The 27,218-nt window shown below is 36.0% G+C and overlaps 4 protein-coding genes across 4 annotated transcripts; 1 reads left to right on the forward strand and 3 right to left on the reverse strand.

Annotated features, from left to right (window-relative positions):
* The first annotated feature begins 3,872 nt into the window (after window positions 1-3,872).
* On the forward strand, window positions 3,873-6,811 carry LOC21398952 (auxin-responsive protein IAA11). Its single transcript, XM_024162632.1, has 5 exons — window positions 3,873-4,519; window positions 4,974-5,290; window positions 5,711-5,822; window positions 6,363-6,424; window positions 6,523-6,811. Exons 1-5 carry the CDS (start codon window positions 4,170-4,172, stop codon window positions 6,570-6,572), a joined length of 891 nt encoding a protein of 296 aa, XP_024018400.1. The 5' UTR covers window positions 3,873-4,169; the 3' UTR covers window positions 6,573-6,811.
* A 918-nt stretch (window positions 6,812-7,729) lies between these two features.
* LOC21398953 (MDIS1-interacting receptor like kinase 1) lies at window positions 7,730-11,084 on the reverse strand. Its single transcript, XM_010093504.2, has 2 exons — window positions 8,426-11,084; window positions 7,730-8,331 (listed from the first exon to the last, which is right to left on the reverse strand). Exons 1-2 carry the CDS (start codon window positions 11,082-11,084, stop codon window positions 7,922-7,924), a joined length of 3,069 nt encoding a protein of 1,022 aa, XP_010091806.1. The 3' UTR covers window positions 7,730-7,921.
* A 3,742-nt stretch (window positions 11,085-14,826) lies between these two features.
* Window positions 14,827-17,911, reverse strand: LOC21398954 (bifunctional TH2 protein, mitochondrial). The gene is made up of 6 exons (XM_010093505.1): window positions 17,745-17,911; window positions 17,534-17,642; window positions 16,402-16,680; window positions 16,009-16,285; window positions 15,553-15,909; window positions 14,827-15,293 (listed from the first exon to the last, which is right to left on the reverse strand). Exons 1-6 carry the CDS (start codon window positions 17,909-17,911, stop codon window positions 14,827-14,829), a joined length of 1,656 nt encoding a protein of 551 aa, XP_010091807.1.
* A 2,150-nt stretch (window positions 17,912-20,061) lies between these two features.
* LOC21398955 (bifunctional TH2 protein, mitochondrial) lies at window positions 20,062-22,450 on the reverse strand. The gene is made up of 6 exons (XM_024162645.1): window positions 22,257-22,450; window positions 22,041-22,164; window positions 21,358-21,627; window positions 20,876-21,269; window positions 20,579-20,747; window positions 20,062-20,494 (listed from the first exon to the last, which is right to left on the reverse strand). Exons 1-6 carry the CDS (start codon window positions 22,448-22,450, stop codon window positions 20,062-20,064), a joined length of 1,584 nt encoding a protein of 527 aa, XP_024018413.1.
* Window positions 22,451-27,218: the final 4,768 nt, after the last annotated feature.

The following is a 27,218-nucleotide window of genomic DNA, read 5'->3' on the forward strand; positions in this document are numbered from 1 at the left end:
TTATTATTATTATTTTTTGCTAATAATCATAAGATGTAAAACCATGGACAAATCTAAGACTCGCCCAAATCCAATTCTCTCTCCCCTCTCCTTTTCCCCCACCTTTTTTTTTTTTCTTTTTTAAATTATTTTTTATGTTAAAAGAGTAAGTTTGGGCTTTTGGGTGTGTCCACAAATCCATCGAATCATAAAACCATATCTAATTTTAGCCTTTGATTTGCTTTATTTTATTCATTCGTTTTCCCTTCTTTAATGGTGCATCTATGGTTTCGTTGCTATCAGAGACAAATAGTGGATCTAGAGAGAAAAAGGGCAAAAAAAAAAAAAAAAAAAAAAAAAAAAAGTGGAAAACAGGGAATGGTGGACCCAATTATGATTTCAACAAGACAAAAATTAACAAGTTTTTCAAGTCGCCAATTTGTTCTACTTTCAACGTGGCCGTCACGACTGTTCCCGAAAAATGTTCCCCACCTTAACTTCTAGAACTTGTTTTTACTTTTGTCTCAGTAGTTTTTGCCTTTAGTTACCTCGCACGTTTGTACTGAACATGTTAAAACTCCTTTGGAATTATACGGTAGATATTTGATACTTGATAGTTCTTTTTGTCTTTGTAAGGAGTGAGGACCATAGTGATTTAAATGCTAGAGGTGAGAATGCTTTTCTATAATATTTATTATTATTATTATTATCATCAATTCGAGTCTAAAACGTGTAACAAATATATTCTTCATATGTCAGTATCATCAATTAATTTTCCACCCTTTGATTTCAAAATTCTTTTCCATCATTGATTTTCATGAGTATTTAGAAAATATCTTTGGAATATACAAAAATATTTGCTGGGGGCTTAGTTGAAACATGAATATATAAATCGTGTAAAATAGGACCCCTTTCTTCATTAATACCTGAATTATTAACATACCCAGCTGACCATAAAATACTCGACATAATTTATCGATGGTGGGCTAAAATTTAAAACAACTCACAAAAGTGAATATCAAATCGTCCATATCAAAGAGGACAAGTTCTAAATGAGTTAGCATGTAGTAAATGTGGAATTTACGTCCTCAACCAACACCTCTTGGACGCATTGTCTCGATCACCAGACAACATAATTATCAACGAAAAAGAAGATTAGAAAAATCGTCAGACACGTGGCAAGAAACCAGTGGGTGCAGGTGGAACAATAGTAATAATATTGAGCATAGGATATGAAATCCAATAACGTGTCCCCACGTATGCACGAGCAAAGCAACGGTGGGCTGTCTCCCTAGCGCCGGACAGAGCCGTACGCCGTCGATTTCGAAAAGGGTGAGATTACGTGGCGAGCCACGGGAGAGCCATCAGGCTTGACGGACCTGAAAGAGCCGTCCAAATTCCGGACCTCAAATCTCGCCTAAACGAATAATCATTTGTTATTTTCATTTATTTTTAATAATCGCGGATCGTCTGTTTTGCTGTCTACACATTAATTCCGATGTTCTGGTCCCCTAACTCCCAGAGTCACAGGTTCCCTCGATTGTCAAGTGGGACCCACACGGGTCCTAACTCCAACGTCGAGCCCTGTGATGTCTGGTCCCACCTTTGTCGGCTTGTCGTTTGGAAGCCCATTGATTGTGGGTCCTACTCTCCTACTTAAAGGATTACGAGATAATCTCGTTTTCTCAAAGTCCCTTTTTTCTTCTCCGAAGGATATGAGATAATTACATGGCAAAATTTTATACGATCAGTTGAAATTTAACAAAATTTTTAAATATTATAAAATAATAGAAATTTATAATGATCTAGATTTTATACTATTTTTGACTGGATAAATGAGGCGCCATATCACCCTATTATGAAATATATCCATCTACTCTTCTTTTTTTTTTTTTCTTTTTTTTATTAAATTATATATCCATCTACTCTTTCCTATACTAATTTACTTCAATTTTTTTTGAATGATGTGATATGATGAGTTCATTTCTTTTGTCCACGTTAAATTTATTTATAGAAAGTCATTAATTAAAAAGTCAAAATTCATTTACTATATTGCTCATTCGATAATTAAGGCCTGTTCGGTGGGGCATTTTTTTGAGTGAAAAACTCAAATAAAGGTAACTCAAGTTATAATTTTATTCGAGTTCATGTTCTTTTAAGTTTGAACTCGAGTTTGGAACTAAAATTCGAGTTCAAGTTTCCCCTTCAACTCGAGTTCAGAAACTCGAACTCAAGTTAATGAATAATATTTTTTCTATTCTTAAAAATGCTATAACTTTTTCGTTTTAATTCTGATTGAGATGATTTTTTTTCTATGCGTTGACAACGAAAATACTAATAAAACTAGACCCATATACCCTATTAAAATTTTTCATCAGCATTGAGTTTTTATTAAAATATTATCTAAAAATAAATTCAAGTTTTGACTTACTCAAACACAAACTCAAAAAAGATTCTTATCTCAAACCATAACTCAAATGTACACAATCAAACACAAACTCAAGTTCCAACTTCAACTCAAGTTATAACTCAAACTCAACTCAAAATCTACACTCAAGTTACCTAACTCAAAAACAGCAAAAGAATAAACCCTTAGATATGTAACATCTATTTTTTCATTATTTTTAAATTTATTTATTTATTGGTTTTGTCCCATTTTACGGCATGGTCAAAAGGTTAAAACGGTGGGGGTTTTGTAATCCTTTTATAAATTTAAAAAAATTCCCATGAAATTCTGGTTTTTTTAACGAGTAAATCAATTTCCGCTTTGTCAGAAGACTAATAGAAAGATCACTTATGAGACGTTTGGTAAGCGGATTCATACTTTGATTTGAATAATTATTCATGATTTGCTACAGTGTTTTTTCTCACAAAAAATACAAGTAAATAAAAAATGATTCTAATATCATAATTATAATCCATAAACCAAACATACTCTTAATTTTCTTTTATTACACTCCATACTCTTTTCTTTCTTTTTTTTTTTCCCCTCATTGATTAGTTTGATTATTATTATAATTCATTATGTTCATTCAAGTGAATAAGGCTTACTGTTGACTGATCTAGATTTTGTCGCAAGGGATAAAGACAAGAAATGCATTAATAAATGCTAACGGTGGCAAACAAATATAGCATATGGTGGAGAAAATTAGAGAGTAATACGTCTCAAATTATTCTTGTAAAGGAGAATGTCATATCTAAACATGTTTGCTTCATAATTTTTTAAACATGCCCTTCAAACTCTTAAGAAAAAATTTAAACACTCCGCATTAAAATGTAATTTATATAAGTCAATTAGTAGACAAAATATTACTCAAGATTTACATATAAATAGAATTTTTTATTAACTGATAAGTTAGATTCTCAACTTTCTATTTCAAATCCTCAATTAATTTATCTTCATTATTGATTGCATCGTCAAAAATTGTAAAATTTAAGATTTAAAATATAAAAAAAATTAAAAACTTAAGTACAACATGTTGTCAATTTATTGACTTTCGTTATTAATTGTATTGATTGATTCATTTTATTATTTTGAATCATAAATTAAATTTTTACTATCATGTTTTTTTATATAAAAATTCAAATTGTTACCGTATTTTTTTTTTCAAATGATTTCACTCGAGCAAAGAAAAAAAAAAAAAGGTGGTGCGTGAATGTAAATTTGATTGGTAATCCAAAGCGTGTAAACTAATCAAAATGGGCAATATCTCCCGGTATTTCGGCCGAGAAACTGAAAATATCACGCAGAAGAAAGAAATAAAAGAAGAAGAAGAAGAAGAGTGAGGGGCAGAAGCAAGCAAAGATATTGATGGGGGCGCACAGAGCGGACAGGTGGGGCCCACAGCTTCAATTACTGGGCCCATTCCCATCCCCATCTTCTTCCTCCCCTCGCCCTCCGCCTTTCCCCATTTCCCATTTCCACCACCACACCAAACCTACCTGTCCTCTCCTTACCTCTCCAAATAACAAAAACCCACCAAACCGAGGAAAAAAAATATATTACAAAAATTATTAAATCAATAAAAGAAATATTTTTCTTTTCTTTCATCTCGTTCTCGCCGTTAACTTTGCTTCCAATTAAGCCTCGCTTAAACCCATATTCTGGGTCTGAACTTCCACGATCAATTTGAATTCTGTACAGAAAAGAAACAGGAAAAGAAAGGAAAAAAAAAAAAAAAACAATTCAAATGCAGGTTTCGGCAAGTGGGTCGATGTCGACGGTGTCGAATGACGACAATTTGGTCCTCTCCTCCGAGGACTCGTCGAGCCCGGACGAGTTCGAGCTCGAGCTGGGTCTTGGCTTGAGCCTCGGCTCTGGCGTTGCCAAGGCCCGGCACCAAGCTTTGCGGAGTCAGTACGCTAGAATTTTGACGGCCAAGGATTTCCCTTCCGTGGTTTCTTCTGCTTCGTCTTCTTCGTTATCGTCTTCGTCGTCTTCTTCTTCTTCATCGTCTTCTTCTTCGTCTCTGAGCAGAGCTAACGTCACGGCTGGTACGAAGAGAAGTGCTGATTCCGTGGCCGTCGCTAATGGCGCCAGGTATGAACTCTATTACTGATGGGTTGTTTGAGTTTTGTGTATAAAGTGTTGGGTTTTCGTTTCTATTTAATTTCGTGTTGTGTAGATATTTTGCGTGGATTTTCTTACGTGTTTTTTGCCTCTGGGTACTACGTGATCATCTGATTGTGTTTAATCAATATTCATTTGTTTTGAATCTGTCCCACAATTCAATTTTGGAACCTGTGATCATGTTGGAACAAGATCGGAGATTGACAAATAAGAAATAAAAATTAGAAAAACCCCAATTTTGGAACTTGTGATCATGTATTGTTAGAACAAGATCGGAGAATGACAAATAAGAAAGAAAAATTAGAAAAACCCTCCATGATCCATCAAAAGAAGAAGAGGAAATTTTTGTATTCTTTGTTCTGGTTTTATTTGATGATGGATTGGATATTTAACCTTGTTTTTCTGATATGATTTGTTGAAGCAGTCAGGTGGTGGGATGGCCTCCTATCAGAGCTTACAGAATGAATAGCTTGGTTAACCATGCGAAATCGCCGGCCACCGAAGCATTCCACTCGGGCGAGGAAGAAAATAGATGCATTAGGAAGGCTGACAATGGGGATGGGAAGAAGAATGGGAATCCTAATGATAAAGGGCATGTGAGGAGTTCTCTGTTTGTGAAGGTGAACATGGATGGAATTCCAATTGGGAGAAAGGTGGATCTGACGGCTCACAAGAGCTATGAAGCCTTAGCTCGGACATTGGAGAACATGTTCAACGAACCCACTACACTCGTCAAACTGAGTGAGTGTGTTATAAGTCTTATAATCTTAACCTTAACAATGAAGAAATGGAACCAGCTATGGCTTTAAAGAGGATCATGAATTAAGCTCACTTAAAATTTAGATTTGCGTTATGAATTTAAGAGTCCATTTGACCAGGATGTGATAACTGAATGAAATATATAATTGGATGTTATGTGTTATGCTCCCGCTTAATACAATTCAATGGTTTATGCTTTTTTAGTCTTTCCATTGTCAGGCCATTGTCAGGTTTAGTGAAGGGAAATATAAGATATGTGAAGCTTCTTTGGTAACATTTCCATAATTGTTGAAAATTGAAATCTTCTTGGCAAGGTGGAAGAATTTATTTACATTACTTGGTTAGCATTTAGAATAGTTTTCCTTTCGTTTTTGATCGTGTGATGGTGTTATCTGTAATTAGGATTGAGCGGAAAGGATGGACCTTCAAGGCTGCTGGATGGATCATCAGAATTTGTGCTCACTTATGAAGACAAAGACGGGGATTGGATGCTTGTTGGGGATGTTCCTTGGGGGTATGAACAACTGCCTATTTCTTTCAATAATCAACATCATTGTGAAACTGGTTATGAATATTCCTTTACATTAGCTTTATGTTATGCTTGTTTCAACTCTTACATGTACCTTCCAAAAGGGCTAAACGCTGTTCAAAGTGTTAGAAAAACTATATTAGTATTTCATGCTTGATGTTATGATGACAATCTTAGAACGAAAAGAGATATTATGCTGACCGTCTTAGAACTAAAAGAGCTGCAGAGTCTAAGTTATAAGCTGGTGTGAGTTCCAATATCATGTTAAAATAATCGTTTTAAGCTCTCTACCTCCTTGCATCCAGAAAATGGGTTTCTGTCGTTGGAAAAAGAGAGCAAAAAACGCGAACTCTGGTTTAACCTTTTAGTAGTATGAAAAACAAGTTCGAGTTGAAACTTACAAATTCATGAATTTTTTTTTTCTCTTTTAGTTATTCTTTTGATGATTTAATTCAATTATCAATTTCCATATTACTCGTTGGTTCTCTGTGGTTTAAAGTATTAACTACTGAATTTTATGTTCAGGATGTTCCTTAGCTCCGTCAAGAGGCTCAGAATTATGAGGACTTCTGAGGCCAATGGACTTTGTATGTAGACGGCCACGCAACTCCGGAATACATCTCTACTTACCTCTTGAAGTTACTCTTCCACACTTAAATACTAATTCTATTGAGTTCTATTGCAGCTCCAAGACTACAAGAAAGGAACGGGAGGCAAAAATGCCAACCAATCTAGAGCCTTTACTCACACCTCAAGATGAGACACAGTCTATGCTTAAAAGTGCTATACAAGGAAGATAAAGAGATACCTTAGAAGTGAAGAATTTGGAGAAGTGATGATTGGTGTTGCGGCTCTTCTGTTATGGTTTGGTTAATGCTTTATCAAATTTCATTGCATTTTATTCTTCCTACTGTTTCTCTGGGCATTTCCTCCCTGCTCTTTGAAATCCAGTGATGTTAGTTTTCGGTGCAATACCATTACATTTTGCATATTTCGATGAATGATGTTTGTTTTTGTTGTAAATATGGGGATGCGCATTTGATTTTGTATTCTCTGCACACCAGATGGGCTTTCCCCACCTCATAAAGAAGAAAAGGATAGAAAATGGAGTGATATTATTATGTTTTTTTAAACCTTCGAAGGTGAATGTTTGCCTTGCTTTGACAATTGACATCAGCACTAACATCTATATATGTATATATAGGAATGGTCTCCGGTCAGGCACTTAGAATTGTGCCTGACCGGTCAGCAAAGGTAATAATGACCGTTAGATTTGATATCAACCGCTGTGATATAAAGTCTATGAACTCAAATGTTTCTAAGTGCCTGATCGGTCAGCACAGGTAATAATGACCGTTAGATTTGATATAAGCCGCTGTGATATAAAGTCTATGAACTCAAATGTTTTCGTAAGACTTGGACTATATATATATATATATATATTTTTTTTTTTTTTTTTAAGGAACCGAAATTATCTTTGCTGTTATAGGACTGGTTGAAGTTTGCTTGTTATTCCTTGACCAAGACTGAAATTTGAACAAAAGTATTGTCATCTAATTCAAGCACATGAATTTTGTATTCCAAAAACAGAGAGAGAGAGAGTAGTTTGAAGTTAAAAACTATATTTTACTAGAGAGAGAGAGAGAGTAGTTTGAAGTTAAAAACTATATTTTACTCACCTAAAGGGAGAGAGTTCAAAGTTAAAAACTATATTTTACTCACCTAAAGGGGAGAGTTCAGTTGTAACTGGTAAATATACTAAATGTTAAGCAGCTCGTGGGCTCATTTAACAAATTTTATTATTTAGTCAATAGACATAGGCCACAACTCCAGGAGAATCTCATAATATTACTTGCAAAGATAAAAAATTCTTTGTTATTCTGGTAGAGGGTACAACAATTTGTCTGCTTTTTCAAACTTTGCTCCTTGCACAAAAATTCAAACTCTATATGCATATAAATCTTCTAGACAACCGAGAGGGGCCAGTGATTACAAGCGTTTTTCCTTTGACAATTAACAATTCTACATACAAAAGAAGAATCAAATTACACGGCCAAATGGAAGAACACTCAATAATCTGTTCATCACAGAAGGCCATTCACAGGTGAAGTGCTAAAGATGGGCTTGTCTTTGTTAGCTGCATTTCCATCATTATTGTTGCTACTGCTTTTTCTTCTAGGCTTTGCCTCTCCAAGCATTGTTATGACATCCCTCATGGAGGGTCTATCCTTGGGAAGCTTTGCGGTACAAAGAAGCGCTATTCTAAGGACTAAGAGCATCTCTTCCTGAACATGCTTGCAGTTTCCTACACTCGAGTGTAATGCTTCTTCTAAAGACTTGTTGTCCCTAATCTTCCTCTGAATCCATTCGACAATGTCGATTGATTCTCCAAACTCTGAATCTAACGGCCGTTTTCCGGTGAGCAGCTCCAATAGAACCACCCCGTAACTGTATATGTCAACCTTTTCATCAATCTTCAAGGTGTATCCAAGCTCTGCGAAAGCAATCATAAAATTGACATACTTTGTTAAGTCCTAGAAACAGGGGAAAAAGAACAGTCACAAACAAACGCGTCTAAGAAAACTCACCAGGGGCCATGTAGCCATAGGATCCGGCCACCATAGAAACAGTCTCGTTCTTCCGGACCATCATACGTGCCAACCCGAAATCAGCAATCCTTGCGTCGAGATTTTTATCGAGTAGAATGTTGTTGGACTTGACGTCTCGATGGATGACAGGCGGATGACAATCATGGTGTAGATAAGCAAGCCCTTGTGCAACACCAAGTGCTATGTTATAACGTGAAACCCAATCCACAAGCAACCTTCCGGCTTGTTGCTTGCCGTGCAAAGCTTCTCCAAGGTTCCCATTAGGCATAAACTCGTACAAAATCATGACGTCTGAATCATTGTGTAGAAATCCCAATAACCGCACAATGTTTCTATGCCTAAGTCTTCCCAAGAGATTCACTTCTCCAACTAGATCATTACTGTTTCCCGTCTCAATATCTATCTCTGATCTCCATAGCTTCTTAACTGCTACAACTGTGTTTGAACGTGGAATCTCAGCCTTGTAAACGGTCCCTGTAGCTCCAACTCCGATGATGTTTGACTCCTTCACGCAGCCAAGAATGTCAGCACTTGTAAAACCAAGTCTCTGGAATGCCATCAATCTCCATGGCCACTCTCCACTGCCCATTTGGAAACTTTCCCCAAAGCAAATCCCGGTTGAGTACCACCTCTTGTAAAGAGATCTTGCGCTGAAAAGCGCAATCCCTACTGCTAAAACTGATGATACGCCAATGATCCAACTGGCAATGATGTGCTTTGTGTGCAAACTCCTACGCCTTGACGTGAATTCGGCATTCTGAGAGCATGGAGGGAGGACACCACCGCAGAGGCCAGCATTGCCAACGAGGTCATTGGGGTTTATTGTTCTCAGCACACCATATGCTGGGACAGGGCCATCTAGTCTGTTGTATGATACATTGAGTGTCTCCAAGGCCGGTGACATTCCAAAGTTTTCGGGTATTCCACCAGACAGAGAGTTGTTGGAGAGATCTAGAATGGCCAAAGTTGGCATCATTGCGATCGATTTTGGGATTTCTCCACTTAACTTGTTGTTCCTGAGATTCAGGTTCACCAATTTCTCACATGAAGCAATGCTTGCTGGGATTCTTCCGGAGAAATGGTTCGACGAGAGATCGAGCACCGAAAGTGAAGGACAGTCCTGGAATTGACCTGGGATTTGTCCTTCCAGGTTGTTGTTGGAGACCATGAAAGTTTGGAGAGTAGGAATTGAAAGAATGGTGGAAGGAAGAGAAGAGTGGAGGTTGTTTCTAGAGAAATCAATGAAAGAAAGTGATGTAGAGGAAGAGATATCGTCTGGGATTTGACCAGTGAGACTGTTATTTGCCAATTCTAACCTCTGAAGCTTCCCAAGCCTGCCAAACCCAACAGGAATTATTCCCGATATGAGATTGTTCTGCATTCGAACACGGACGAGCGAAGAACATGTCGACAAGCCAACTGGAATTGGCCCTGAGAAGGCATTGTTGAAGAGGATGAGCTTGGTGAGATTGCCCTTATCACACAAGGTTGGTGGAATCTCACCAGAGAAGGAATTGGACGATATATCCAACCACTGCAATGGTGAATTATTGCCAAGATCACTTGGCAAAGGACCCGTAAACGAATTGTTCCAGAGCTCAAGAACCTCTAATTTTGGCAAGCTCCCAAGTTGGAGTGGCACTGAACCGGACAACCGGTTGCACATCAGATTCAGTAGCTGAAGTTTCTTCAGCTCTGCTAATTCAGCAGGGATTTCTCCTAATAACATATTGTCCGAGAGATCTAGCAACTTCAGCGAAGCCATCTTGCTGATTTGCGGTGGAATTCTGCCTTCGAAATTGTTCTTGTACAAGAAAACCGTCTCCAGATTCTTGAGCCTCCCCAGTTCAGGTGGAATCTCATTGCCAAGATTGCCAACTGACAAATCAAGATACTTTAGAGCGGTGAGATTTCCAAACTCGGGCGGAATTCCACCTTCGAATTCGTTGTAGCCAAGAATTACACTCTCCAGGGAGGAAAGCTGCCCGAGCTCCGGCGGGATTAGGCCTGAGAGGTTGTTCCCAGAGAGGCCAAGAAACTTGAGCTTCTGCAAGTTCTTGAAAGACTTTGGAATAGTCCCTTGGAAGAAGCTTCCTCTGAGATCCAAAGTCTCCAACAAAGTGGCATTCCCAAGATCCTGAGGAACAAATCCCGTAAAATCATTGCTCGAAGCATTCAAATATGTTAATCCACCTGCTCTTCCAAGGCCCGAAGGAAAGCTACCAATGAATAAATTCTGGCTGACATCGAGGCTCCGCAATGTGGTGAGATTGGCTACGGATTTCGGCAACGAAGAAGAGAACGCATTGCAGCACAAGTTGAGAGAAGTGAGACTTTTGAGCCGTTGGATTTCATCAGAAACAATTCCACTGAGATTCATGTGAGAGATATCAAGCTTCTCAACATATCCCTCACTGTTGCACAAAACTCCGGTCCAGTTACAGTGATTTTCGTTCTTTTCGACCAATCTCCAGCCTTTGAGACTATTCAATGGATCAACAAGACCTGATTTTATTGAAAGCAAAGCAGATACTTCATCATCATTAGCCACAGAAGCTTGAACGTGAGAAGAGAAATCAATGAAACAGTAGAAGAAGAAGAAGAAGAATAACAACAACAACTGAGTTTTCAGTTGCATATTGGTCTTCTTGGATTTTCTCTCAGATATTTACACTTCTTTTTCCACCATTTCCAGTTTGTCTAAGAATTGTGAAGTGTTTTGTTTTGTTTGTATGAGGAGATAATGGGGAGAAAAAGAAGACGACCAAGTTCACGAATATGTGACGGTGTTATAATAAACAAGAATTAGTTAATGGGGTTATTAATAAAATGGTGGGATTAGTTGTAACATTTTTGGGGCTCGTGAGGTCTTGGGTACTGCAACAGCTGTTAATCTGCGAGTAATGACGGGGAGGCTTTGGACTTATTGGAAGTTTCTCCGACATTGAACATGGCAAAGAATGTGTTCTTACTCACTCAATGTATGTTTTTTTTTTTTTTTTTTTTTTTTTTTTTTTTTTTTTGGTCCACTTGTGGACCCCCATTTTTTTTTTTTTTTTTTTTTTTTTTTTTTTTTTTTTTTTCATGGTCAACTTGAGTAGCTCAATTATTTTTCATCTCTCTCTCCCTCACTCATTCCTACAAAACACTTTGTCTTAACTGTAATGCAAATATGTAATGCTTTACAGTTACCAAGGTTTTTATTTTTTTAATGCCTCTCCTCTAATTACATCTGTCAAAAAAACGTTACTCACAAGGACTTTTATCTTGTTCTTATGCTGTCTTTGATTATTATGACCTTAAGAGAAAAAAGTTGTTATCCCGATAAAAAGGATCATATATATTACTCAAATTAAGACTAAAAAAATGAAAAAAAAAAAATTGCCATAGATTTCTATAGGTTCATGCTTCCCAAGACAGATATTTAAGTCTAAGATATTTGTTAGGGTCACTCACTTTTTCTGTCACTATCTTAATTGTTTTCTGTATTTACTATTTAAAATATAGACTCTACTAATATAATATATTATTATTTAAATAAAAAATAATATAATAGAGTCTGCATGTTAAATAATGAATATAAAAGGTCACAAAAAGAATGACAGAAAGAATGACATTAGTGTTTCTCTGAAGTCTAGAACAAGTGATTTTACTTGTTAGTTTTGGTGAGAGTCTAAAGGGAGATCTGCAAGATAGGGCAAAGTAAGTTGTGCGGTTATGTCTTGCCATTAGAAAAGCTGTTGGGACACATCAGAAAGTGTCTTTTAAGGGAAAGAAGATAAAGAAAAAAAAGAATAAAGAAGAATACCTAACTTCCCAATCACTCAATCTAGAGTTATACATATAGAATAGATATTTGTAAAAATCTTCTTTGTACGCCCCGGCAAAGCGTGTGGAAAGTGGAATCTAAAGTTGTAGTAATGATTCAGGTTTCATCCTGTTAAAACTTTCCTCGTTGGTAAAGACGTCTAGAGGGTTAACTTCTAAGTATGACAAAGATTCAGAAAAAAAAAAAAAAAATTATGCATAAAGTGGACCCCATAGTCACATATAGTATATGCATTAGTTGAACTCTAAAATCAAACCCATATGAGACGGGAACAAATTATTAGTGAGTTTATATATATATTTTAATTAAATTCACAATGTGTCTGGATATGTTAAAAGCACAACCAGGTCATACCCACTATCTAGTTATAAGCTGATTTAGCCTAGACAACACAAAATGCACTATTTAGTCACTTGTTATGGTTGATTTATAGGAAAGAATCTTTCTATGTTATGTGGTGAAAACACTTAAACAAAGACAAAACACATTCTATCTAACAACATTTTGATATGGGGCAATACCAAAAGGTATGGCCTTGCCTTTGAAATTTCAGGGAAAAGGAGAATATTATAATATTGATCAATATATAGTCCTTAGAAGACAAAATATGCATCCTTAAATTAGGTATTGTTTATAGCAAAGAGACACAACAATTATGTAAGGAATAGTTTTGCAGTTGCAAATATGTGGAAGAATTTGTCCTTTCAACGAGAGTATAAGCCAAAAAATACAAATTGGGGTTTGCACAAAATGAGCACAAAAGAATTAAAAACTATTATATGAAAGAGGAATTTCACCAAACAAGAGGAAAAGGGAGAAGTGATGGCACATTACCAATCACGGTCAGAGTCCCACCAACCGCCATCTCTCTTACAAGATTTTTTTTTTTTTTTTTTTTTTTATAAATATTTTTAACCGAATGGCTATTGTTAAAACTTAAGCTGCCAAATTTCACATGCATACATGTGGAGTGACGTATTTAAAATAGTGAAATAGTGCACTTTTATAGTTTACAATGGTACAATTGTGCAATTAGAACAGATGGAAGCCATGTGAAACAGCAGCTTCCTAAGGAAGTCCCTCCTTAGCTATTATTGGAGAGAGAACATTTTGATATTTATTTATTTATTTTTTCCTTATAGTATGGATTTATATTACATATATTGTATGCCATCGAAATCCCGTTTTGGGAATCAATGGGATTAGGGGGATGAAGGCTTAACGTGCCTTTCACATGGCTTTATGCAAAGGCACTATAAGACCACCCTTTCATGATTGCATAAATGAGAGGATCATAGTTTTGGTCTTTGCACGTGTGGCACATGCAAGGGCTGTGGAACCCACAATTTTCTGGGACCCACTTTGGTATACAAATTATTAACTAATCTGATTGGAACTTTCTCTGCACTATGCTTAATCAGATCTGCTAACTAAACTAATTTATGTAATTGTTTATTAACGAGTTTTTTCCTTAACATATAAGTAGAAAATTTGCATAAAACACTCAAGGGAAGTAACAAAGATCACATTTATCTGACGATTCATTCCAAGTTCTGTTCGAATAAACTTTAATTTCCAAAAGGGAGAAAGAAATCAGAGTTCTTTCAGTGATTTTTTATTTTATTTTTTTTAGTGGATGTCCATTGTTTCTAATAAGCATGTTCTAGTTCCACTAACTCAATCAAGTGTAAAAATCATAATGGGGAAAAAAAAAAAGAATTAACAGTAGTTCAATGGTTGTAACTATTAACTGAGTTGGTCAAAATAAAGTTTGAGAATTGACATTACTCATGTAAAGACTTCGACGCAGTTGAAGAGTAGGTTTGTAGTAAACTAGAATCTCACGTCGGTCCAAATAAAAGGTGTTTTTTTCTTTCGAGAAAATTTTTTGGGGAGAACACGTAAAAGATGACTAAACGACTATGAAAAAGAGGAGACGAAACGCAATCAACATACTAAACGATGACTTACAACTATGAAAAAGAGGAGACGAAACGCAATCAACATACTAAACGACTTTATTTTGACCAACTTAACTACAAAATAGGAGGACAACAAAAAACGACAGTATACCAACTTAACTACAAAATAGGAGGACAACAAAAAACGACAGTATACTCAAAAAACGACATCAAAATATAATCGGTATCTGAAAAACGACATCCAAACAAAACGACAGTATCCGGTACAAACGACATCACCAATTTATTTATTTTTTTGAGGAATCATTTTCCGTTGGAAACGTACAAACCAAGTCTGAAAAATTAACTTGCTCCCTAGGATAGAGCAAAAAACAAGTTTATGTTCCAACGTACAGATTCAAAATTTAGAAGAATGAACCGGTATAAAAGGATGGAAGAAAAAACACCTAAAGCCACAGAAATTGATGATCCAAAGAAATCAACAAGGCAACAGTTTCTTTCTGCCCCCGTTGTTAGTGTACAAAAAACTCTATTTACGTACTGAAATAGGTTTCCTATCTGGATTGTTCTGAGAGTAAGAGTTTAAAAAAAAAAAAAAAAAAAGAGTAAGAAAGTTTCTTATTAAAAGCTTACAACCCCAAAATGAAAGCTTCAATCTCAGGCCAAGTAGAGACCGTATAAAGATTGCCAGAGAATGCTCCCCAGTTATGAGTACATCCCATCATAACCCTTTTCCTCCTCAGTACTGATTTAACCAATTTCTGCTTCTGTATCAAGAAATGGAGCAGTGGGACAAACTTGACCCCAAAATGGTCTCCCAGTTTCCTCAGGCTCGGACACGAACCGATCACGATGCCTATATCCGCTTCAAGCAGGCAGCGAAAGTCTCCCACATCTCCTCCAATGTAAACAGTCAAGTGCTTCCAATCGTTTGCAATTTGGGAGTATTTTAGTGTCTTGCTTTTCTTCCTGCTGCCCTCTAGGACTTCCTTACAGTAACCGCGCTTGTCCTGTATCACCTCCCTTATAGCGACACCCGGCGAGACAGATCTGTTGTAAGCTAATTCTTTTGAATGTACATTCAACACATTTGAACCTGTTTTCAGATGAAGATATACAGAAATGGAACTTGTAATTAGAACTTTTTACCACCACAAAGAAAAAAAGAGTACATTTGTAGTAACATAAATAAGTCCTCTTAACATTTTGGGATGTTGGTAACCAAAACAAAGACGCCTCATAGGATACAAAATATCATGAATCCAAAGGTTTCCATTTTCGAAGTCTTAGCTATCATGCTCTTTTTTTTTTTTTTTTTCTTTCTCAAAAAAATAGCTTAATGGCTAAAAGCAAACCTGAAGCCAAGGCTAATGTGATCTGATCTCTACTCCAACGGTAAGAAACTAGGTGAATGTCTGTGTACTTGGTTAGATATCCGCTTTCCGGAATCTTGTGAAAGAACCTTCTGCAGCCATTCTGAAGAGGGATAATCGGTTCACCACCAAATTCTAGGCTTTCTAGAGTTAAACCTTCAAAGTACACTTCCCATGGTGCCACACTTGCATCAACTGCATTTTTCTTTGCACGATCTTTCTTAAAGCCAAAGACTTTTTTAAACCCTTTAGACGGTACCGCTCTTGCATTTGCTTGTTCCTTTGTATCTTCCCCAGTGCCCAAGGCGGCACGCAGACGTGGATAATCAAATGCTTTTGCTGCATAGAAATTAAATTTAGTCTAAAGTTCAAACAATTCTTCAAAACAACAAAACAAAAGCATTATAAAACAAAGCCTGCTGAATATTCATATCGGACCTGATGTTTGCTGAGCTGGTTGAGATGGAGTGAACTGTCCCTGAAGTGCGGCACATGTCGTGTCAAAGGCGCAAAATATGGTAAGCATACGCTTGCTCCCGCCATGCACGTAAATCAATGGGGATATGGATCGCTGAGGGCGGTACAACTCTGCGGCAAAACATTCCACTTGGAGCTTCATTGCTTGGTGATAGACCGTTTCTAGCTGTGCCATCTCATATCCAGTCAAAGAAGCACTGAACTTGTCCAGCAGAGCTTCATTCCGCAAAACCAAACCCTGATTTCGCAAATAAATAATCAGTTATCATTAAGAAATGTTCTGTTTTTCACAACAAACAAAAGATTTAAAAACGTAAAGGAACAAATTGAACTAATTTTCATTCTAAAACTGACCTTGAAATCTTGAGAAGTATAATTTTCAACCCATCTTTTGCAAAAGTCATGGTTGTTATAGGCAGGAGATAAATTGTTCCCTATCATATAATACACACGGCCATAAACCCTCATGGAAACAACAATAGCAGCAAGCGCGTAAACCGGAATTTTCGACCTCTCAATTTGAGTATTTCCTTCGATTTCCCCAGAAGCTGCTGAGTTCAGAAAGTTTGCGTATTTGACTGTTGTTGGATCAGGAATTTTCTTCTTCTTTTCTGGAAGGTCATAGCCCCAGTCCTGCGAAGTTCATTTATTCAATGTAAAGAAGCAGAGAAGTGATTCAAACGCTTTATGAATCCTAGTAGATTACTATCTTAATTAAGTCTTGAAAGAAAAATTGTTAAGCATTTATAACTGGGACACAATTTTTCCAAAGATGCAAAATGTTACACAAGATGGAAATAAAAAAAATGATTAGAAAAGGATTAGTAAACTTAAAACGAGGTTGCATATTTTTAATGGGAAAAATTTATGGACTACAAAAGCTTTCCTCCAATATTTTAATTCAGTCTTAATCCAGGATTGATTCAAAAGCTTTGACTAATACTATCTTAATTAAGTGTTATGAGAAAAATTGACACGGTTTTTCCAAAGATTTACTTATAAAAGTAGACCCAATATCTCTGTTTATTGAGTTTTGGAAGACTAGTAATAAGCTAAATAAAAGTTTCCTTTAAAAGAAGGCAAAACAAAAAAAAAAAAAAAGAAAGAAAAGAAAAGGATTAAAAAAGAATTAGTCAACTTAAAAGAAGTTTCATGTTTTCTAATGGGAAAAAATGTATGGACGAGTGAGAAAAGATTTCCTCCTGTTTTCTTGGAAGCCAAACGACAATCTTTTGTACACATATGCCGATCAAACTGAACAAAGAAAAGAAAATTCATTCTCCCTCCAAAAAAAGGAGAAAAAACATAGAAAACGAGCAGAGAGAAAAGAAAGAAATATATAAAATCAGAATAAATTGAATAAATCTCAACAGAATATGAACACGGAGAGAGAGAGAGAGAGAGAGAGAGAGAGAGAGAGAGAGAGAGAGAGAGAGAGAGAGAGAGGGAGAGAGGGAGCGAAGAGAGAGAGAGAAGATGAGCGTACTCGGAGAAGTTTGTCTAGCGCAAACATCTTCTCCATGACCCTAGTCTGCAAAAATCTCATCGCCGCCTTATCGTCTCCGCCGACCGCGCAGCCCTCGGCCTTTTTGTACCTGAAAAACCCCGCAAAAATGCAAACAACTTCAATCGAACGGCCACAGAATTTGTGAGCCCAACGCAAGAAACGTAAAAAACGACAATTAGGCACGACGTACGCTTCAACGTAGGCTTCGAGAATGTGGCGGTTCTGCGAGATGTAATGGCGGAGACTCTTGGTGTCCATCTTGCCGGCAGCGAAGCACAGCGCGAAGGGCGAGTACAGAGCGAATAGCATTTCTTCCCAAAACTGGGATAGACACCGGTTCGCCGTTGATTCAGCCATGGCCGCGAGAAAAGTCGGAGGGGAAAGATTGTTCAAGACTGAGGTTCTTGCTCAAAGGTTTGAGCTTTGAACTGAGAGAGAGAGAGAGAGAGAGAGAGAGAGAGAGAGAGAGAGAGAGAGAGAGAGAGAGAGAGAGAGAGAGAGAGAGAGGGATTGTAGTTTACGTGATTATGTTCGTTTGATTGGAGTCATAAACGCTTTATATTTTGCGGGAAAAATGAATAGAAGGTCTTCTGAACAGAAATGTGGGAAACCGGCCGTTAGATTTGAAAGAGGGACCATAAACGACATCAAAAAGAAAACGACAGGAAATGCAAAAGCGGCAAACGTTTTGATCAATAAACGTCAGTATGGTTCCGCAACAATTAAGCCAAAATAAAACGCTAAAACACGAATATTTCCTAAAGAAACATAAACTTGGTGAAAAACGACAACACACATAAATGAGCGATAATATTTACAGACCATAACATTTAGGAAAGTCGACAAAAAATCTAGTGGCAATGATATAAATAATCAACGCAGAACCCCAAAACGATAACAAAAACAAATAAACTACAGTATTATCGACAAACAACATTTAACTCAATAGACTACATGATTTAGAGTGAACATATAGAAAAAAAATGAGAATTTACTCTTAAGAGTGTATGAATCTGGACTTCTACTCTTTATTTTTGATAAATATTCTTTTATTAGTGTAATTATTTGACTAAAAAGATTATAAATCTAGAGTAAAGAGTAAAAATCATGACTCATGTACTTTCAAGAAGTATTTGTCAAAATTACCTGAAAATATACAACGCACAATTAGAATAATAAACGACACTATTCTAAGAAACACTGTTAAACATACATACGACGATGAACCAAAATGTACACCATTAGAAGAGACGGCAATAATATAAGAAAACGACATGGTATATTAAACGACAGCAAACTTGAAAACGACAGTCAAAGAAAAAAACTAATAAACAACACAAAATCCACAAAAGACATCAATAATGAAGAATATTAAACTAAAAAACGATCTAAAAAACGTAATTTAACAATCCAGATAAAATCAATTGATGACAGATAAATCAGTAAGCGACATTATTTGCATAATTACAAGAATGAACAATTTAATAAATGAAAAAAAACACATCATTTGCAAAATGACAACTACGTCAATAAACGACAACAATATTAAGAAAAACTGCCTATCAAGCACGTAATTTAACAATCCAGATAAAATCAATTGATGACAAATAAATCAGTAAGCGACATTATTTGCACAATCGCAAGTATGAACATTATAATGAATGAAAAAAGACATCATTTGCAAAATGAGAACTACGTCAATAAACGGCAACAATATTAAGAAAAACTGCCTATCAAGCTCATTGTTTCCTAAATCAGTTATAAACTGTTTTGGTATAAGTGATGAAGAGCTTTTGAGCGGGAGAAATAGGTAGAAAGAACTTGAAAAGGAACATGAACTTTTTTTTATCAGGTTTCTTAAGAGTTAAGATGTGATTATTAATGGAAAGTCATGCCGTCCGTGTTATTTTATTGTTGTATTTCAACAACGTGTAGTTTCTTTTAAACGACACTTTTCTACGAAAGTCGACATGCCATTTCATTATCAATAAAAATGACAGGAGATGCAAAAGAGTTTGTATTTTTGTCCTTAGTCCTTATATAACGAGTTGCTAAAACCTCAGCAGTCGTATTCAGATTACCTTTCGCCTTTGTCCTTTTGTCTTCTCTTTAAAACATTATTTTTGTTGAAAACTTTACTTAGTCTGTTATATTAAACAAAAAAATAATGTATGGTTCAAATGTTACTCGCAACTAAAATTCAAAAGAGCGCAATGCTGAAAGATGAAACAAAAACATCTAAAACTAAATTGATGAAGAAACAAATAAGCAAGGCATCTCCCAAGGTTGAAATAGGAAAACATATCGTTTTATAACATGAATCTTCACTTCATTTCCTGGCACACCCGAAAGAAGAAAAAAAATTACAAGGCGCTAACTTGAGTATCTGAATGTTGATATACAAAGGAATATATATATATATATATATATATTTTTTTTTGGCTGAGCGTTACATTAGTATACTCTATAACATGACCTAGTAAGATGAATAAAAACATAGAGTTTATCTACAACCCCAGAATGAATGCTTCAATTTCAGCCCAACAAGAGACTGTGTAGAAATTGCCAGAGTATGGTTTCCACTTTTGGTAGTTGCCCTTATTAAGCTCCTTCTGCCTCTTTACCAATTCAGTGAAAAGTGGGACAAATTTGATCCCGAAATGATTTGCCAGTATCTCTAGGTATTGAGTTGGACAAATCACAATGCCTATATCTGCTGCAAGCAAGCAAAGTAAGTCGCATACATCTCCTCCAATGCAAACTGTCAAGTGCTCAGTTTCGGTTTTGTGGCGCTTTAGGACTTCAAAGAAGCAGCTTACCTTGTCAAATGAAGTCTCCACCATTCTAACAACATCTCCCGACGTCCAATCGTACTCAAAAGGTAATTCATTTGAACATACATGTCTAGATGTTTCCAAAAGCGTACCTCCGAAAACTGATCTGATCAGGTGACCACACCAACAGAGAGAAATCATATAAATACCAATGTCTGGACTTTCTTTTTCCGTAATCTTCTGAAAAAACCTTCTGCAACCATCCCGAAGTATGACAGTGGAGGCAGCACTCTCTATTTCCTCTCCACTTAAACCCCGCAACAATCGCCACTCCACCACCTCTTCAATTACGTGCTTCTCGTACTCGGCAACTTGCGGAAAAACACTCCAAAGACGTCCACAGTCGAATTTTTGCTGTCCTGCAGAAGTTAAATCCAAAGTATATTATAATATGCATTGATGTTGATCTTTTTGAATCTACATTTAAAAAGGGCTAAAAGTAAACATAAATAGAAAACAAAGCGTACTGATTATATATTCGACTGACCTGGTTCAGTAATGGACTTGATTTTTTTTAAGCATTGTTCAAATTCCTCATTGAAGTTGTTGGCTAAACAATCCCATGCTCCCTTCAACACTGCTGATGACCTCCCGCGAACCCTGCCTATTGTTATTGACAGATTCGCCAGGGTGATGGCGGAGGTGGACCCATCAATGGTGCATGTCCTGTCATACTCACAAAATATTGTGAGTTTACTGTTTCTGAGGCCCTGCAGCCGAGACAAAGACACTAAGGTTTGCTTATACGTCGGGAGTTTAGCGAAGAACTCTACATGAAGCTTCACAGCTCGGAAATATAGCCTCTCCATTACTTCAATCTCATCTCGGGTAAAACGATTACTCAATTTCTCTAGCACGTCTTCAGTTTGCGTAACTAATACCTAAGAATAACAGGACACAAGCAATGAGGAAGGATATTTTACAACAAATAAGCATACATAGTTAAAAAAAAAAAAAAAAGTGACAGACCTCAAAATCTTGAGAAGAATAATGGTCAATCAATTTCTTGTAGGGGTGAATGGTATCAGAAGGATCTAGAATGTCCTTTATCTTCCGAAGCAAGTGGTAATACAGCCTCATACAAGGGATAATGGCACAAAGTGTATGAGCAGCAATCATTCTCTTCCACGTAACTTGTATCAATTCAGCTTTCCCGGATATTGTATCAAGCAAAAAGTCTGTATACTTGATTATTGTCACACAAGAAGTGTGCTGTTTTGGCAAGTTAGAACCCAATTCCTGCATATGATTTATTGATCATCCAAGTTATAAAGTGAAGTTTAAAAAGCAGATTTTTCATTCAGAAAAGTAAACTGACCTTTTACCAAATCCTAGTAGTACTAAATACTACATAAGAGCACTAAAAAAAGGTTTTTGATAAAAAGATTTTATACAAACAAAAAGGGAAAAAGGAAAACAAAGAGAAAAAGAACTAAGAAGATCTTCAAGAAAATTTCCTCTGTTTTTTAGTTCAGTTTCTTGGAACCCAAACAACTAACCATTGATATATCACAATACAAGTTGGTTTATGCGTGTGTACTCATGCACAAATCAAATTGATAAAGAAACAGAGAAAGAAACACGTAGAATTATAAAAAAGACAAAAGGAAACTTAAGGAAATGAAGGAAAGAGTGAGAAAAGGTAAACCTACTTGGACAATTTCTTGGACAATTTTTTGACGCTCATTAATTTTCTTTAGTAGAGACTCCCTCAAGTGGCATATGATCATCTTCTCGCCGGCATTGTATAAGCAGTTCTCCGCCGCGGATGCATAGCTGAAAAAATCCACCGCAAAATACAATTAATACCTTTAATCATGTCTACACCAGTTTGACTAAAGATTGAGGTATAGTAATTAGTCACATACGCATCCTTGAAGGTTTCCCAAATATGGAGGTCTTGTGAGATGAAATAGGAAAAGGCCTGGGGAGCCAAAGTGCCAGCAGTCAAGCTGATGAAGAAAGACGAGTACTGAGCGAATGGCGATTCACTTTCGAACCTTCTCCACCACCTTCTTGGTATTTTTTCTTCCCTCATCGCTGCTGCTCTTAGCCTCTCCATCGTTTTCGACGAGCCTCTTTTCAATCTTTCCTTTTCTTTATGTGAATAATGTAAAGCAATGGAGACAAGAAAATCAAAGGTTTGGACCGTATATAGCAAATTGAGAGAGAGAGAGAGATGACGAATTGTTGTTAAAGTTCGTTTGATTGGAGTCACAAAGGCTTTAGATTTTGCGGGAGAAATATATAGAGAGAGGACTACCGAAAAGAAAGAAGGAAACTGGCGGTTAAATTTAAAAGAGGGACCATAAACAACATAAACAAGAAAACGCCAAGAAATGTAAAATCGACAAACGTTTTGATTAATAAACGTCACTCAAGTTCAGCAAAAATAAAGCCAAAATAAAACACGAATATTGCCTAAAGAAACATAATCTTGAAGGAAAACCACAACACACATAAATGAGCGACAAAATGTACAAACCATATCACTAGGAAAGTTGATAAATATCTAATGAGAATGATATAAATAAGCAACATAGACCCAGAAACAATAACGAAAACAACTTAACTGCAGTAAGTATCAATAAACAACACGCAACTCATTAAACGACATTGTTTAGATCAGTCAAAATATATAAAGGACAGTTAGAACAACAAAAGACATAATTCTAGGAAACACTATCGAACATAAATACCACTATGAACCAAAATGCACATCATTCATTAGAAGAGACGGCAATAATATAAGGAAACGACATCGTCTATTAAACGAATGCAAACTTGAAAACGATAATCAAAGGAAAAATTAACGAGAAAAAAAACTAATAAACGACATTATAATCCACAAAGGATAGTAATAATAAAGTATATTACACTCAACAAAGGATCTAAAAAGCATAATTTGAAAAATCAGATCAAATTAATTAACGACAAATAAATCAGCAAACAACATCATTTGCACAATTACAAGTATGAACATGATAATAAATGAAAAAAAGAAATAAATTGCAAAATGACAATTAAGTCAATAAACGAAAACAATATGAACAACAATACCTGCTGATCAAGCACACTGTTTCCTAGTACGGTAGTACAAAAAGAAAAAAGTATACGATTCCTAAATCGTATATAAATTGTTTCAATATGAGTGATGAAGACCTTTTGAGAGGGAGAAATGGGTAGAAAGAACTTGAAAAGGCACATAATAATTTTTTATCTGGTTTCTTAAGAGTTAAGATTTGATTAGAAACGAGTTGTATTTTGTCCTTGGTCCTTTATAGAACCTTAACAGTAGTATTCATATTATATTTCGCCTTTGTTTCTTGTCTTATCCTTAAGAACATTATTTGTGGTTGAAAATTTAACGTCGTTTCTAATATTAAACCCAAGAAAAAAAAAAATGCAATAGTTTCAAATGTTCGCAACTAGTTCAGAAGAGTGAAATGGTGAAAATGAAACAAAAACACCTAAATCACGAAACATCTAAAGAAACAAATAAGTAACGCTCAATAGGTTGAAATACGAATGGATATTGTTTTAAAACATGAATTTTGCATACATAGCAACACACTTTTTTTTTTCCTTGGCTGTCCCTAAAGAAGAAGAAAATTTATATAACATCTGTACCAGAATGTTGTTGGTATATATACAAAAGAATATATGTATGTTCTTTTTATTTTTATTTTTTTTTTCTGGCAGTCCCCAAGGAAGAAAAGAATAAGGGCTGACCTGTGACTCTCAACCAAAATTAGCCACCATTACATTAGTATACTCTATTACATGACCTAGTAAGATGAATAAAAACATAAAGTTTGTTTACAACTGCGGAATAAATGCTTCAATTTCAGCCCTACAAGAGACCGAGTACAGAATGCCAGTGTGTGGTTTCCAATTGTGGTAGAAGCCTGCAGCAAGCTCCTTCTGCCTCCTTACCAAGTCAGGGAAAAGTGGTTTGAATTTGAGACCAAAACTATCTGCCAGCTCCAATAGGTTGTTTGGACTATATCTGCTTCAAGAAAGCAATGTAAATCACTAACATCTACTCCAATGCAAACTGTCAAGTTCTCGATTTTAATTCCGTGGCCCTTTAGGACTGCACGGAAAGTTTTTAACTTGTTGGATGGAGTTTCCACGATCCTCGTAATATCTCCCGTCGTCAAACCGTTCTCATAAGCTAATTCATTTGAATGTATATTGCAGGATTTTATCCCTGCTCAGATGAAGATAGAATGGAGCTTTTTGATCCTTACAAAGAAAACCAAAAAAGTAAAAAATCTTTTTTTAAAAAAAAAAAAAAAAAGGGGAAAATGCATTTGTTTGACATATATCAACTATTTTGTGCAAGAGTGCTGGAACATATCTACCAATTTCAAGGAAAAAAAAAAAGAAACTTAAGATATAAGTCTTCTAAAAGTTTATAATTAATTAGAAACCGAAACAAATCTATACTCCTTATAGTGCTTAATTACAGGTGTATAGATGTTTCCAAAAGCATACCTGGAGATAAAACTTCTTTGATCAGTTCACTACACCAACAGTAAGAAATTATATGAACACTAATGTTTGGACTTTCATTTTCCGCAAGCTTCTGAAAAAAACCTTCTGCAACCATCCCGGAGAATGACAGTGGAGGCAGCACTCTTTATGTCCTCTTTAGTTAAATCCTTCAACAATCCCGACTTCACCACCATTTCAATTGCCCTCTTCTCACTTTCCGCAACTTGCTCAAGGTGTCTCCAGCAAACTGTGTTTTTGAATACTTGTCCTGCAGAAGTTAAATTCAAAGTATATTTTAATAGGCAATGATGCCGATCTGTTTCGATCTACATTTAAAAGGGCTAAAGTTTACAAATAGAAAACAAAGCATACTGATCATATATTCGTCGGACCTGGCTCAGTACTGGACATGATTGTTTTGAAGCATTCTTCAAAATCCTTGGCGCACAGGTTGACTAAGTCATGCCACGCGTTCCTCTTTTCTTATGATGACATCCCAGGAACTACGCCTAATCTTATTGACAGCTTCGCCAGGGTGGTGGGGAAGGTGGACTCAGCAGTGGTGCATGTCATGTCATAGTCACCAAATATTGTGAGTTTACTCTTTCTGAGGTGCTGCAGCATGGATTAGAACAATAAGAGTTATTCTTTAATTAAAATCTACTGATACTCATTTGTTAGTTGTAGCTGTATAACCAGGATAGGGATCCAAATGAGGAAGATGCACAACCAGAAGAAGTCCAAATAAAACCTACACCAATGCATCAGTGATAAAGTGGCGGAAATTAACATTTTTTTTAGCCCAATAAAAGATAAATCTCAAGCCAATTTCTCAAACAATGAAAGTAGACTGTCTTTTTCGCCTCATATTTCACAATATGTTCTTTATATTGCATGCATTTGGACTGGATGGCACACTGCCGATGAAACACATAGCTAACAGCATCACCCTTTCAGTTACAGCCAGGCTTGCCCAGCTGGTGTAGGAGCAGACCAATATAGCTAATGTGGATGAACCATAATGCAATTGGTGAAAATGAATAATAATCATTGAAATAAAGGATGGAAAGAAACAGAACCAACATACCTGGATGGCGACTTCACTGATGTATAAATACAAAACAGATCTGCAAGGACAAGCCACAAACATTGTCAGCTTCTTTAAATAATGAATACTAATTTGAAATATACGGCATGACTTTCATATTCTAGAAAGCGTTGATTCTCACGCACTGCTTATGTTGAATAAAACTTCAAGTTAAGAATTATCAATCATATCAAAGACATATAACTCTTTTTTTTATAAGAAAAACTCACTTTTTTTTTTTTTGAATTCAAATGACATATTATTCTACTATTAAGACTCACTTTTTGTGGTAAATAATTCATTTTCTTATTTACGTCATCATGTCATGACGACAATGGATATTTAAGTTTAGTCAAAATAGATGAAAAGGAAGCAAACAATCTGCCAGAAGTATAGAACCATTTAAATATACATCCTTAATAATTTTTAGAAGGGGTGATTGATTTGAGATTTATATATATAAAACCCAGAAAGTTGTACAAAACATTATGTATATTAAAATCAAAGTAACATATACCTACTATAAAAATCCCTCACTGAAAGAATGAGATTGAGCATCACAGCATCTCCCACCAAAGCATAAATGACTCCAAATCTGACAAACCACCGAAATTCACGGATGTAAACTTTGGTCTCCACACCAATCATGGCCAGCATAGAACACCAAGCAAGTGTCTCAATCGTCAGAGATATCGCCTGTGGGAAAGGAAGGATGAAGCTAAATATATGGAAATGAATTCAAGATTACTGGAACAAGAAAAAGATGCTCACATGGACTAAGTGCTCCTCATTCAAAGATCTTCAAAGATAAATATTTAAATTATATGGACCCAATTAAATTGACATTTACAATAGGTGCTGCCTCAATATTCACAGAGCTAACCAAAATGGTATTCAGTTCACGGACATATTGTAGGAAGTCTGTGGCAAGCTAGGTTTAGGAATTGGGTTTGTTTGCCATCAATTGGCAGGTCGGCGGGGGGGTATTTTAATAATGTGGGATGTTAGAACCATTCAAGTTGTTGACACCTTCATTGGGTCATTTAAGGTGCCAATAAAATTTCAAAAAAGGGGATTCTTTTTAGTGGTTAACAGGGGTATATGGACCAGTGTCATATAAAGACAGAAAATTTTTAAATTTTTTGGGATGATTTGACGAGGCTGCAGGTGATTTGTGGTGAGAAATGGGTGCTGGGAGGTGATTTTAATGTGGTTAGATTTACTCATGAAAGATCTCACCCTC

The sequence above is a fragment of the Morus notabilis genome, unplaced genomic scaffold, assembly GCF_000414095.1.
Source record: "Morus notabilis unplaced genomic scaffold, ASM41409v2 Scaffold602, whole genome shotgun sequence".
Classification (NCBI taxonomy): Eukaryota; Viridiplantae; Streptophyta; class Magnoliopsida; order Rosales; family Moraceae; genus Morus; species Morus notabilis.